The sequence below is a fragment of the Astatotilapia calliptera genome, chromosome 15 (assembly GCF_900246225.1).
Source record: "Astatotilapia calliptera chromosome 15, fAstCal1.2, whole genome shotgun sequence".
NCBI lineage: Eukaryota > Metazoa > Chordata > Actinopteri > Cichliformes > Cichlidae > Astatotilapia > Astatotilapia calliptera.
In genome coordinates, this window is record NC_039316.1 from 2,874,955 (window position 1) to 2,889,961 (window position 15,007).

At 42.1% G+C, this 15,007-nt stretch overlaps 1 protein-coding gene across 3 annotated transcripts in view; it reads left to right on the forward strand.

Annotated features, from left to right (window-relative positions):
• Positions 1 to 15,007, forward strand: part of plcb1l (phospholipase C beta 1-like) — a 125,630-nt gene that overhangs the window by 26,386 nt on the left and 84,237 nt on the right. For all 3 annotated transcript variants that reach the window (XM_026142759.1, XM_026142760.1, XM_026142761.1), the window contains exon 3: positions 10,222 to 10,290. In XM_026142759.1, coding sequence (XP_025998544.1) covers positions 10,222 to 10,290 — 69 coding nt within the window. The remainder of the gene's footprint in view (positions 1 to 10,221; positions 10,291 to 15,007) is intronic.

The following is a 15,007-nucleotide window of genomic DNA, read 5'->3' on the forward strand; positions in this document are numbered from 1 at the left end:
ATTTACTTGTAGTTTTTGTGCTCAAGTTTGACCAAAAAGCAGGTGTGGCAGGAAAGAAAAGATAACTGCAGATTGCTCAAGAAAGGATCTTGAAGAAGCAGAGGCAAAGACAGAAAGGTTCGCCTGCAGAAAGAAAGTGAGAAATGCATTTCTCTTACCCGCCTGCTTTGTCCTGACTTCAAAGGGGTTATGGTTTGCACTTAAGAGGTGTCCAAATGAGTTGATGTGAAAGATGAAGGCCAGAACTGTGTTCTGTGTGCCAGCAGCGTTGATTCTCAAAGAACTTCACTGAAGAAACCCTGCACAAGCACACACAGACACAGTCTCAGTCCATAGACTCGAGGTTGAATGTACCTTTTACTCATTTTCAGAATGCCAGAATTTCATTTGTGTTAGCGTTATAACCTGCAGACACGTAGTGGACTGAATATTCAGACAGAAGAAGGATGTGAGGTTTTAATGCACAGATGTCCAGAGGAGACTTTATATTGAACTGAACAGAAAGAAAGCTGAGACATTGACAAGCATTTTGTAGTTGTACAAGTGTAATGTAGTGTGTGTCTGACTTAGTCTGCATGTGCATGTATACTTCAGTGTCTCTGTTTGTGCCTTATCTGCACTTTAATTACCTTAATTGATCCTTTCTGGGGATTTGATGTATTTGTCTGTGTCTCTGTGTGCGTGCACTGTATGTGTGTGTGTGCATTTATGCATCCCGGCGCTCTCTGCTCTGGGGTGGATCTCAGATGTTCAACTGCAACAGATAAGAGCCATCCAGAGTTTGCCTGGAGGATGCCAGACACATAAAAGAGAAGAATTAAATGGCACGGAGGGGTAAGGATAGAAAAATAAGGAGGATGAGAGAGGTGGGTGGTGTGTTAGCATGTGTGTGTCAGTGGGGTTTCAGACATGACAAGATGTGAACAGTCATCCATAGACATGACAACTGCTGTTAAGATCCAAGCACACAAAAGGGAGGCAAGGGGGGGAGGAGGGAAGAGCCAGTGAGGCAGATTTCCAGGTGAGGTGAGTGAAAGGAAAGGCACTTGTCCAAGACAGCCGCAGAGCTGGACAAGAGAAGACAGACTAAGAAAGGGAATCGGGGGGTGGTGGGGGCTGCAGCAAAAATCCAGCTGGAATGATAACTAAGATAAGAGAACAACAGGGTGTGATGGACAGATGAGAGAAGCGGCTTTGCTTTCTTTGTTATGCTAGTCTGTTCTGCATCTGTCTGAGAGGACTTAACTCCCTCCAGTACCCCTCGCTGCACTCCATCCGTCTGCGTATGTGTGCCCAGAATTTGGTTGGCTGAGCACGCTCCCAGGAAATCGGTGACCAGTATGAGCCGAAGAGCTGTTCACATTAATACCCCGAGTGTTCGCAATGACTGAACGCTGCAGATGCTGCAGATTGATGACAGAGATAAACTAGAGCTGGTGCATGCATACAGTATGTACAAGCTTAAGTGTTAATGGCTAGAGTGTTACGTTTGTGCGCATCATTTGACACGTGTGAGGTTGAATATGTGCGCTGATCTATAGCACAACCTCCTGCTGCCTTTATCTCTGCAATGGTTGTTTTGTGGAGCGTGTCGGCTGCTGATAGCCACTATCAGCCGCAGCCATACATCTCTGTTGTTGCCCACATAGCCGCTCCTCCCTCGCTCTTTTCTCCCAAGCATTTATTTTTTTTCCCCATCGTTCCATCTGACCTCTAATCCCTGTCTCCTCTTTCCATCTATCTGACCAAAAACTATGAACAGGTTCTACTTGTACTTTATCACCCTGCTAGAAATGACATTTAAAATTCTATTTTTCACTTGACCATAATTGTATAATTGAATTTCAACTTGAGCATCCCACATTCAATCTTTTCAGCTTGTTTCCACATTGTCCACAATATGTGGCCTGCTTTTTTCCAAAGTCTACCTACATTTTTTTAAAAGAGCTTTAGGAATCAAAAAAGTGCTTTTTTAGTGATATACACACATACCTATATAAATACATATATCCTCATATATAAGGCAACATATATACACTTACATACACATTGTCGCTGTACATGTACAAGGATATTCTATTCCCCATAATAATCATAATGATAATATGTAGATTAGTTGAGGGCTTGGAATATTATACGCACATTGCATTGGACAATGTTTATCCTATTTTTTATTTCCAGTTTAAAAATATGACCTTTTGACCATAGTTAGGGCTGTAAGGAGAACGCTGGCATTGGGAACATGTAGATGAAAAGATGACAAGTCATCTAGGACAGCGGTCCCCAACCTTTTTTGCGTGACGGATCGGTTTAGGGTAACCAGATTAACAATAAAAATGATTAAAAAATAACGCTAAAAACCAATAAAACCCCGAAAACCATAAATTTGACACCTGAGCCTCAACTCTCACGGCCCGGTACCAAACGACTCATGGACCGGTACCGGTCTGTGGCCCGGGGGTTGGGGACTGCTGATCTAGGATGCACAGTTATGGAGATACTGGGATGTGACAGCCCTGCAAGTAAGAAAACTGTTCAGTGATCTGGGTCCAAAAGTGCTTGACTGAGGTCAGGGGTGTTCTGAGAGCAATATTAAGTTGTTTTTTGTTGTTGTTGTTGTTTTGGCTTTTTTCTTTTAATCCTTGTCTCTCTGCCCTATTAAATTGGCAGACCTTGATTAGAACCCAGACCAAGCTAATAAGTCTGTTAGAGGCGGATAGGTAGGATAGGCACTTTTGGCAGGTCAGTGTTATAAATATGCTTAATAAATGAATAAATAAACATCCAAAAAAAATTAAAAATGAATTAACCAATGGTCTGATAAACAGGCTCTCTCCTCAGGGTCTGGGGGCTACTCTTTTTGGTGATTGCCATGTTTTGGACTGGCTCTCTCCGATGGGGTCTGGGAGTGTTTCAGAACTTAAGAAGTCAAAATAATAACCTGCTCTACCAACATTTGTTAAACTTCTCATTAGATATGCTTGGTTACATCTCTCCCCCCCCCCCCCCTCTTTTATTTATGTATTTTTAGATATGTGTGTGTGGCTGTGTGTGTATAGACGCACATTATGCTCACTACATTCACTTCTGGATATGTCTTTTCCGAGTTGCTGTCCTGTTTGGTTTGTATGTAAGATTTTTTTAAGTGCTTTTTTTGACAAAATTTCAAATACAATGTGACAAGATGAGAAATAGAAGTCGAAAAAAGTAGGAAATTAATAAAACCGAACGCGTTCTAGCTCCAGAGCATTACTTCAATACAGAAATCAGACAAAGGAAAATAATTAAATACATAAGCAAGAATGGCTTAATCAGAACCTACAGTGGGTGGCTAGATGCTGGTGAGTGTGAACAAATTCTCTATGCCTGTTCAGCCATCAATTTCCTTTTAGAAAAAAGGAATACAAAAGGACTGTAGACTGTGTGTGTGTGTGTGTGTGTGTGTGTGTGTGTGTGTGTGTGTGTGTGTGTGTGTGTGTGTGTGTGTGTGTGTGTGTGTGTGTGTTTCCCACTGGGTAAGAATTGATGATGCTGGAATCACAGTCCCCCCATTTTTGCATGTCCTGTCCTCATCTCTTTGTTCTCATTTCATGTCACCTCTGAAGTGTCTTTTGTCTTGTAAAGGGAAAGCAATCATTTCAAGACATAAAAACATGCACAGGCTGAATGAACAGGCCTTAGATTCTGTATGACAGTAATATGTCTTTTGCTTGTAATTTGAGTACCGTTGACCAATCACATTTAAGCGCTCTTTGGATGGATGTAAGTAAACAATCCATTCAGACCAAAAACAAAAAAAGTGCCCTCTGCTATTTTCTCATTAATATTTGCTTATATTAACATGCGCTCTTTAAACAATGATCAGTGGATGGGTGGATAGAAGCTTTTTACAGATAGCTGTCATTTACACACACTAGAAGCCCCAAAATACGATCTGTTGTCCCCAGAGTGATGGGTTCTCATATTCTTTTTCAACTTATCATTTGATATCAAATCTAGAAAGCAGGTGTTTGAACAGGCATGATTTAATTTGTTGCAAGAACAGTGGAAAGATAAAAAAAAAAATACAACAAAAAGTGACTTTTATAATAAAAGAACATTAAATGCCACTCCAATAAAATGCTTTAGACTTCAAGGGAGTGTGTCAGTCTCATTTTTTTCCCTAGCCGTTCTTCTGACAGGTTGCCATTTCTGCTAGTAGAAATGCCTGCATGAAATCTCAGGACCAGCACCCCACATACGTCTGTTCTCTGAGATAGAGGACTGTGCCCTTTGGAAAATGCAGATTTGTGCCGTGCTAGAGGTTAGAGAAACAGTTCTATGTGCAGGCACTGGACGAGTCCATTTAATTCCACATAAAAACTGGATTTATGACCTTCCTGAACTCATGCATATTTAAAACCAGTTTGTTCAGATCTACAGTGCAGACTTAAGTTTTTTTCACATTTATACAGATTTTTACCTTTGTGGGCACTGAGAGCTTGAGGAAGAATGAACATCAGTGGTGGGTTTAGGTTTATTTAACTTAAAAATTCTAAATAGAAAGTAGTTGGCAGACCATAGATTTATATTTCCAGGATTTATTTATTTATTTGGGTATTTATCTTTTAATTGCAGATGAATAGAGTGAGGGCCAGGCTTCTCGAGGGAGGGGACATGTTAGACAGATGAAAACCAGAGTGAATTAGTTGCTCAGTTTAAATATGCCCTCATGCAGAGTGCAGTTCTGCTCAAGGCCTTTGCCTCATGCCATACCTGATGTCTCTCCTGCATTTGCTGTCCCTCTTTTCTTTATACTGCCTAACAAATCATTTAATCCATGGAATGATTTCAATTATCCCGTGAGTTGTAAATACTAAGCCTTCTTAGAGCGCTGAAAGCTAGTTCCGTTTTCCGTTATGCCTGAATGCAAATTTTCATGCAAAACCTACCAAAAAAAGGACTTTCAAGCCCTCAGCTCTTCGGTCTGCTTGCTTGTAGCTTTCTCTTTCTCTCTCCGTCTCTCTAGTCAGCCACTTCAGGTGAGGAGGTTTGTGACTTTATCACTGTTGGGTTGTTAGAACTGCACTATAGGAACCCAAGAGTAGAGCGGCAAAGTGGATGCCACTCTCAACCAAGTTCAAGCTGAGCTCTCCACAAACCATTTTCCCTCGTAACAGTATGTGTTTCCTGCCAGCCGAGAGTCACTGGAGGGCCACTTACAGGGACAGGCTCAGCACCTGCAGAGCTTTAGTGTGTTTTGTTCCTTTTGGGTAATAGCTCTGTTTTTCACATCTGTGCCGAGAATCCTTTGACCTCGAGTCAGTGGGCCATCAAACACTCAGACAACACTGTATAGCGATTGCAACAGTGTAATTGGTTATGCAAGGGCTCTATAGCTCTGCACAGTGTTAAAATTCATTATGTTTTTCTTGCACATTCTTGTATGTGCATGTGTATTTTATTGACATGTCCAGACGCAGCCTTGGTATTGCGTTTGCAAGAGCTTATTTCAGTCCAAGAGATGGCATCAATGGGTTAGGGACTGCCCTGACTTGTTATACAGCCTGTGTGACCTTATTTCACTTAGACTGAGCAAATCAGCAGTTCACGAAACAAACCGAATCTGACTGGGTGGCAGCTTGTTTCAAGACATGCACATGCAGCGAAATAGACAAAACATGACAAGATGAAATTAACCATCAAGTGCTTGTTAGTAGACTGATGGTCTCTTTTAGCTCTTTTTGATTTGCTTAATTTTTAAATAGATAGAAGTGAACAGTTTTACATGTATTGCTGTTATTATAAAGCAGATAAAATATGGGATTCAGAACAGCAGCAAGTGTGACTGTCTTGTATGCTTTTCCCACACTGACTAGTCCTGGTACAGAACAGTCCAGCTCCTTAATTTGATCTGAGTGTATTCATCTGTCACTCCCTCCTGCCCTCACTCCTTTTGCTCCTTGTCTCCGTTGCTCAGCAGAGGCCCTGAGCCCTGTGGAGTGCGCATCCATTTTGAACCCTGGAGGCTATCAAGCATGCTGTTGGTAAATGAGCTGTGGCTGTCAGTCTCCCCACTTCCACTTATCCTTGTCTCAGTGTCTGCCTTCTATCCCATGTTTCCTTAACCTTTCTTCCTTTTTTTTCTTCTCATCAGCACATCCCTCCATTTGCTTGTACCAGTCGAGCTGGGGAAACGCGTTGCTTCAAAGGGCAACAGAAGTCTTTGTTACTTTGTTATACAACCACCCACCATGTTCTGACGCTGCCAGCCCCTTTGTAGATATTCAAAAAAAAGACTGTTTTATTCAAAGCACTTTGTAGCAGACTTTTCTTCCCGGTCTTGCCTTGAGTCAATTGTATCACATTCCACACGCATGTGAAAAGTCTTCCCATGAAAACATGGCGTATATATTACATATACAAAGCGCCGGCAGCATTTGACAACAAAATGAGCACCAGCTGAATTTTGAATTTCCTACAAAGTTTCATATTTGAAAAAACAAAACAACAAAAAACACCATTAGCGCTCACTTCTTAATTTTAAAAGGAAGGCAGCGTGTTGTAAACAGTAGCTCCACAGCAGAGACAGACAAACAGGCACAGAAAACAGGGCTCGGGGCCAGTGCAGGTTAAGCATGTTCATTAATTTCTGTAGTTTCTTTCCCGCTGGCCCTGCTTGGTTCCTGGACGTGCCGTGGATTTTAATAGGCTTTGGATCCGTGCTCGCTGCTGTGATACTCGCAAAAAAGCGGTGAGGTTGGGGAGCGAGGCAAAGAATAGAGGGAAAGACAGAGTGAGAGACAGAGAGTGATAAATTAAGACATGACAGAAAAGAACAGATAAAGAACATATGTCATAGAAAATAAATGAGAGACATTAAACAGGAGAACTAATAGCTGGACTGCTCAACTGAAATAAAGTGCTTTAATTAACTAACTGTGCCGCATCTGCAGTTATAAATCCAGCTCATTATTAATAAACTGTCACTGGCATCAGATTTTATTTACATCTGAGCAATGACTGAGCCTCTGCCCACTGAAGCTTTTAGATGTACACACGTTTCGTCTTCGCGAGCAGCTCGTCGCCCGTACAGGCAGTTTATTTTTAATGAGTCGTCTCTGTACTGTAGGTTAACACTTTGCCGCTTATCCACCTTAGATCTCTGCTAACTGTGCGGAGCCAGAGGGGCACCAAAAAGTACCCCGCGAGAATCAGCAAGCTACTTCCTGAAGCCCACTGTTCCACCAGGCCCCCATGTGGAGCGCCAGCGCTCTAAAGAGACTTCAAAGGCAGGCATTTCCAGACCCAATGTAGGCGTTAACCTTTGACTCAGAGGCTCTCTCTGTGCAAGCAAAGACCGCCTAATTGATGCTATGTGAACTGCAGAAAAGGAATAACTTGTCCTGGTGGACTGCAGTAAAACAGAGTACTTTAATTTCTGCTGTGGCAATATTTTTAAATTTAAATATTTAGCCTGCTAACAATTTGCAGTGCTAATCTAATTGCTATCTTACTCAGCTTTGCCTGAGTGAAATATGCCTTTAAACAAAATAATCCGCGATCTCCATATAGCAACAAGTATATTTAAATGCAAAATACTCATGGTGGGACTTAAGGTGGGTATGTGTTTTGCAAGGAGCACTGGCCAGGTGCAATTTTCCACCAAGCTTTGAGTATCTGAGATTGTCAGATATCAGTGTTGTGGCTGGAGATCGAGTCAAGCCCCCATTGCCTTTTGTCTCCCCAGATAATGCTGAGTGGACACACAGTTCACTCTGGTTAATTTTCCACCTCATGTCCTGGCTCTCTCTCAGAGAGATTGAGGGTGTGATAATCCAGACTGATAGAATAGAATTCAACTTTATTGTCATTGCACATGTCACAGGTACAAGGGAACGAAATGCAGGGATAAGGGATGTGGTGACTAAGGGAAGGCACCAAGGGCCTTCTGTGCTATTGCATCTTGTGTCTGCTCATTGCATTACAGGCTGATTAAGGGGCTAAAGCTTTGCAAATAAGCATGAAACAGAGCTTGTTGAAGGAGCGATGGTTGCATGGATGCACACAGGTTGATAGATGCTTGCTGTATGTGGGTGTGTGTCCATACTGCAATCAGATGCCTTTGCTATGGTTGGCTTGCTAGCTGGACGGAGAGCTCATCAACAGGATTTTTTCAGAATCACCCGGTTTCAGTTTTAGTAAAAAAATTTAAAAGAAATTTACATTTTCTGCACCCCTGCCTTAAATCCGGTCCTGCTTTGCCTCTGGATTAAAGCAGTTTGATGTGAAATGTTGAAATATGATGAAACAAGGAGCTCTGACATGGGTTGAGACGCTGCTGGATTAATAATGAATCAGGTTCAGGTTTTGTTTGGATTAACACTGACAGTGATAGAATAACAGCTGTGGTGATATTCAGGGCTGATTCGTCAGGGTACTACTATTGTGTTTCTTTGCCTGCTGAATGCCATTCATGCAGCTTAGACATGCTTAGCTGTTGCATAACACAGGGGTCAGCAACCTTTAAGACCCAAAGAGCCATTTGGTTCCACGCAAAAGAAAACACTGGGAGCCGCAAATACTGTTTGACATCTAAAATGAAGATAACACTGTATATATTGTTTTTTTTACCTTTGTGCTTTGTGTGAACAACTAAGCTGTGCTGCTTATGAAATCCATGAAGTGCTACAATCCATGTGTAATTAACACATTTTGAACTCTTAAAGAAATATAACAAAAGGAAAGACACCCAGCTGAACTAAAATGATCCATGTAGCAAACAAAAACCGTTGTGAGCTGCCACCCTTATATCGCCTTTGGGCTGTTGGAGCCTTGACCTGACTTTTAAAAAGTAATTGGAAAAAAAGCACTATGCTGCTAAAAGATGAAAAATAGATATTTGCAAAATTCTGCCTAAATATGTATTTTACCTGGTTAATGCGTGCTGCGGGGCGTGGTCTGCAGCGCCGCTGCAGGGGAGGCGGACGCACCTGAGCGGCACCCGCAATCACGCCTCGCTGCCTTACGTCTCGGCTGTTGTGTTGTTGTTGGTGTGTGTCGGGCTGTGAGCTGAAAAGCTACAGCCGGCTGTATGCATACAGAAACCGTGTGTGAAAAGTGGTCAACATAGAGATGCTGAAAAGCATGTTCATGCAAACATCGTCGGGTCTGCCGTGATATGTTTACAACGGGACTTCTGCTCCCGAACCTCTGCGCACAGCGTCTGCAAATCGGGGCTGTATTAAGTCACTTTTATCTTTACGCAGGACTGTAAGCTTTCATCTGTGAGGCGTGAGCAGTGTTTGTTTTTAACATAGTTCACGGTGGAGAACAGCTGCTGACATAATGTGGATCCAAAGATCCATAATTGGCCTACCTGGGGTTGAAAGTCTCGATAAATGCACGGCGTTTCGGCGGGTACACCGGCTTCTGCGAGTGTGACACTTATTTTGAGCGATGAAGAAATAATAGAATATAATTTTATTTTTATATTTCAATATCACAATAATCTTCCAATTTAGAACTACAAGTTAAAAAAGAACTAACATAAATAAAATACACTTCAGCTAAATACTTCTAATTTATTTTCCCAAACCACGCGGAGCCGCACTATAAGGACTAAAGAGCCACATGCGGCTCCGGAGCCGCAGGTTGCCGACCCTGGCATAACACCATGCAGCAGCAGAACGTTGTGTACGTGTGAAGTTTTTCATCTTATCTCCTTTTTCCCCCCTTTGACAGCAGATCTTTTAGTAATATGATGCATATGATGACATTTTCTGTTGTAAAAAATGAATAAATAAAAACTCTTTTTGGATTTCTGGATAATCCTGTGTCAGATTTTATGAGGAAACACTCCAAAAGCAATTTGGAGTGTTTATGTATGTTTGTAAAGAGCTAGTACTCATTTAGTCAGGTCATCAGTCAATATGGGAACATTTCACTTTTGTTTTAATTAGACACTTTTGTGGAGCAGAGTGTCATCAGGGCAGCATCTGTCTACACTGAATGACTCCCAGGTGACATCCCATATTGAGGTTAATGTGTGTCCTTAAGCACATGTGACTGTTTAGAGCTGGCAGGTTGTAAAATGGAAAGCGTCTCTGAAATGTGTGCCATCCCCTTGAATCAAAGTAGCTTCCACGGGCATAAAATGTGTCCTAAACAGCCTTTAAAGCCTTTAAATTTGAAATTGGTTGACATTTATGATGATTTAGCTGTGCTTCTTCTTGGTTACAGGATACAGACCTTCTGGATATAGCATACATAAAAGATGCCAGAAACGGAAAGTGCGCGAAAACGCCAAAGGTAAGCCTCTAATTCGCACATTCACAGTGTCTTATACTGTCTGTGAAGGAAACTCCAGCAATACAATGACCAATGTGCTTTCTTGGCTGATGATATGCTTTGGAAGAGTTTATTTTTGCACTGAAATGAAAGCCATGTGTGGGCGGGAACCTGACTATGATTCACACTCTGTCTCCATCCATCTAACAGAAACTCTATTATGGATTGGGCTGAACTTTGTTCTGGTTCTTCTAATGATTGATATTTAACAATAGAGCAATCGTGCATGTGCAGATATGGCAGTACTTTAGTGCCAGAGGTGTAATTACTGTAATTATCTTGTTTAAACTTCCGATCTCACATTCAGGTGACTGTTAATTTATGTGTGTATATATATGTGTCTGTGTGTAACTGATCGAATGCGTTCACAGTCTGAACACATTTAGTTTTTGACAGTGATTTGAAGATGAAGGTAAGGAAGTGAAGATCAGATGACACTGACAAGACTGACGAACGTGATTTGAATTCAGTAACATTGCATAGATGGTTTCCTAATTTGGTATCCAAATGGACTGTTTCGCAACTAATGAGAAAGCCGTTGAATATAAGCAAAGAATTTGTAAATTCATTTTTTAAAAGTCTGGCACACAACTATCACAGAATTTGGCACATGGTTGTGCAGTTAAAAAAAGCCATATTAAGTTCTTGCACTTCATTTCCCACCTAACAAGTGATGATTAAAACAATGATGCGCCTTCTCTGCTGCTTTACAATACATCCCTGCGTTATAGCTCAGATTCAAATAGCTTTTGAATCCAGTCAGTCTTGTGATGAGACGCTTCATCAGCTTGATTCTGTGCAGCGGGAGAAGCGAGATGTGGGGTCATGCTTTGCTGCTCTGTGTGGGGAGTGAGTGATGATAGAACGAGTACAATAACACGGAGAGTATTCATGCATTTCTAAAAAGCTTACAGAGTGATGCTACCCAGCAAGGAGACATGACCACATGACAGGTAAGACGGTCGAAGCATTGGAAATCCATTACTGGGAGATGGAGTGGTGATGCACCCTGGGCAATGTAATGGGAGCACCAGTGAGACACAGTGTCTGAGGAGTTGATGAGATGGGGAGAGGATGGAAGGAGAGAAAGAGGGAGATGGGATAGTCATAAGAGGAAGGCAGGAGGGTTTTTTAAAAAATGCAAAGTCTGCAGAATGTGTAAAAAAAGAAAGAAAGATGAACAGAAGAGGGGCAGAGACGTGATGTGAGGTCAGCGGAAGATGTCAGTGGGAAACACAGATAACACCAGACAGCAGTTGCTTTAAGTGGACAGCACTTGTCAGGGCTTGCTTCTTGAGCATTTCTCCTTCAACTCCTTCACATCTCTCTCTCACACTTCTTTCACCGTCTGTCAAAACGATGAAGGTTTCGTGAGGCTCACTGAACCGCTAACTTCATCTCGAAAGAAACGCTCATAAACTGCATTTTTGTAATGTAAATATATGCAGACATCTGGAGACATTTACCACGAAGCTAAATGCGATACACGAAGCTCCCTCATTTATGCTGTGAGGTAACTGAGTGCTGTAGATACACGGAGAAAATCATTATGACCACTGATAGTGATGTGGCAGTGCTCTCTGTCTAAGGTTGTGCACGAGGAGGCAAAATAAGGAAGAAGTACAAGTGAAAGGAATTTCATATTACCGTCAACTTTTCAATTTTAACCTTGCAGGTCATGCCGCTTATAAAACTCCCACAACGCTCACTGTGTTGTTTTGATATTTTTATGCTCTGTGCTTAAGCTTGCGCTGCTTATTCTGGTCTCACTCAAGAGCTCCCTTAGAAGCATTCATTCATTAATCCAAACTGCAGCAAACAAACACACTCGCCAGGGCGAGATGAGATGCTGATGATGACACGTCAGTAAAAAGCTTCAGAAGTGCTTTCATTGTGCTGCTGGAGAGTTCTGCGTCTCAGATGAACATTGTCGGTCTCAAATGCAATCATTGTCAACAGACTGGCTTGAAATGGGCTACAGATGGAAAGGCTGTTTCTTTGCACGCCTCTTTTGAGCCCTTGTTTCTACTCCAGCTCGAGTTACCTCGTATTGTTTTTGAGCGGCGCTGGAATTTCTGTCTGATTGTCATTAAGATTTGGAGCACGTTGCTGTGTTCATTGGCTCGTCGCAGTGTGTGTGTGTGTGCGGGTGTCTGTGTGGGCAGCTTGTCTGACCTCTGATGAATTTATGCCACCCTGCCCATGGGCTTCAGCTACTCATGATGATTCATACATGGTTTTTTTTGTAAAAAGTAAATAAATAAATAAATTCGGACTGAGAAAAGTGCACAATCGTTTGTACAATGTGCACATTTACAACTACTGACACAAATCCTGCACAAGAAGTTAGTAGAATAACAAAGCCAGACAAGCACAGTGTCCTTTGTCATACCATTCTCAGACTGCTGATGCTAATTAGCACGTGTCCACCCCATCATCATTTAGGCTGATTAGATTGGGTGCTTGTCAGTGTGACAAGAGGCAACCTCTTTTTGATGGGTGGCTCCAGAAATAAATTACGTACCCTTGGGTCAAGTGAGCAATGCGCAGCACTAATGACCAACCATAGTGCACACAAATAGCAGGCATATTTGCCTTATGCAATGGGAATAAAGGATGTGTGTGTGAACCAAAGCATTTACTGTGCCACTGAATTATTCAGCTATGATGTTGTGTTCAATCTGTGAAAATGGCCGAATATTTGACTTAAAACCTAGTTTTCGGATTATTTAATGCAGTACTGTTTTGTCAAGGTGCAAGCTTGGCTGAGGCTGAACTGTGCACTACTCACAATTTTATTTCCACAAAAGCTAAAACCAAAAGCACAGGAAAACTGCACTGAGAAACTCTCCAGAGGGAACAACAATGATGGGCGAGTTTCAGGGCGCAATCAGAGCCTCAGGAGGTGATCCATTGAGAGAGAGAGAGAAAGAGGGAGGAGATGAGAGTTAGATCCAGCGGAAAACTGGTGGGTGAAATTGCACTTCCCAAAAGTGGGAAAATAAATGTTCAGGATCGGTTGTAAACAGATGGCTATTGGGTCCAGGACGGGCATACTGGTTTGCTTCAGGCAGGTAACAGGAGGAAGGGCAGGCAGGTGATGGAGCCGAGGCAGCTCCAAGGGAAGCTGTCCAAGAATGAACCAGCTTGACGAAACAGGTGAGTAGGTTATGATGGCAGCGGCTTTTCGGGCCGACTGGGAAACGTACTGGAAGAGGAGGCAAAAACAACATTGGCACACAAGATTACTCTACACAAAAAAGCTCATGAAGAGGCCTGATTACCACTCAGCTAAGCAGATGAAGATTGGAAGCCTGGGCTGCTTTTTAAGGCCAAGGAAGAACCGATAATATCTCCTCCCCAGTCTGCCTGACCCAACCTGGACCTGTGAGAGGAAGAAAACAGAAAGGCCCAAAACAGAAGTAAACCAGTGTCTATCAGGACAGTTTCAGTTAGGAAAACTTTAGTCTAATGAAGTTTCTGGCTTGACTCTGAATGCAAGGAGTTAATGTAAATTTCTGTGTATGTAGAAGGCAACAGATGTTCAGGAAACCGCAAAAGATTTGTGATTTTGGGGGGTTGGAATTTTTCACAGTTAATTACTATATTATCACAAACCAGCTTGAGTCCTTTTAATTTTAAACTGATAGCAGACAGATAGCAGGCTAACTGTCTCATTGACATTCTATGGCCATCTCCACGCACCAAAGTCACTTTAAGGTTAGCAAATGACGGTCCCCATCTTCAAAGTAATCATTTAAAAGGCAACAGGACTGAAAGTTCATTGCACAGGGTCGTAGTAATTCCGGTCATGCCAAGTGCTGTTTTCCCCAGTATCATAATAAAATACCACAGCCTGCTAATTTTGTATGTGATGGGAAATATTCCCCACGTTTCATACCCCAAATGTTTTCATATGAGGCACAAAATCTGACACAACAAAAGAAAGGAGAGAACTTTATTTACTTGTGGAGTATTTGCTTTATTTCATGCATTTGCGGCAGCAGAGGTCAGAGGAAACTCTAAACTTCAGAAAAAACAAACCATAAGGTGGACTCTGGATAGAAGTCAGCTCGGGCTCTTTCACATATTTGTTTATATTGTTTTGCACGTGTTAAGCCCTCGGTCATTATTACAGGTGCTTCTGCTCCAGACCATCTATTCATATTGTTTCTTTATTAAATCAGCAGTTTAGCTTGCTCCTGCACAGTGTGTTCCTTCTCCTGAGCACAGAGCAACCCAGCTAATCACATCCAAGCTTTTGTGTAGATTTTACCATACAGCTAACTTCAACATAACCATGTTCGCATAACTTCTGCTTTCCATTCTGTCTCTTTGCACGCTGTAAGGGGCACATTGTGAGCCTTTCATTGTCCCCCTTGGTTTCTGGAAGTGTTCTTCTGTCTGGATTGAAGACGAAAATGTAATCAGCATCTCACCATGCTTCTTACAGTAGGTGTCTGACAGGCAAAATTACATGCTTTCTCTCCCTCCCTTTGACAACCAAACAAATATCCGTCTGTGAAATGCCCTGCCTGTAGAGTTCAGCCTGCAATATACATCCCGAAAATGGAAAACCTTAATGATTTAGTGTTCTCCGGACTACATTTGCAGATCTTTCCATTTTTTATGACAAATTAAGACATCCACTGTCGCACTGCAGGGGGCCAGAATTTGC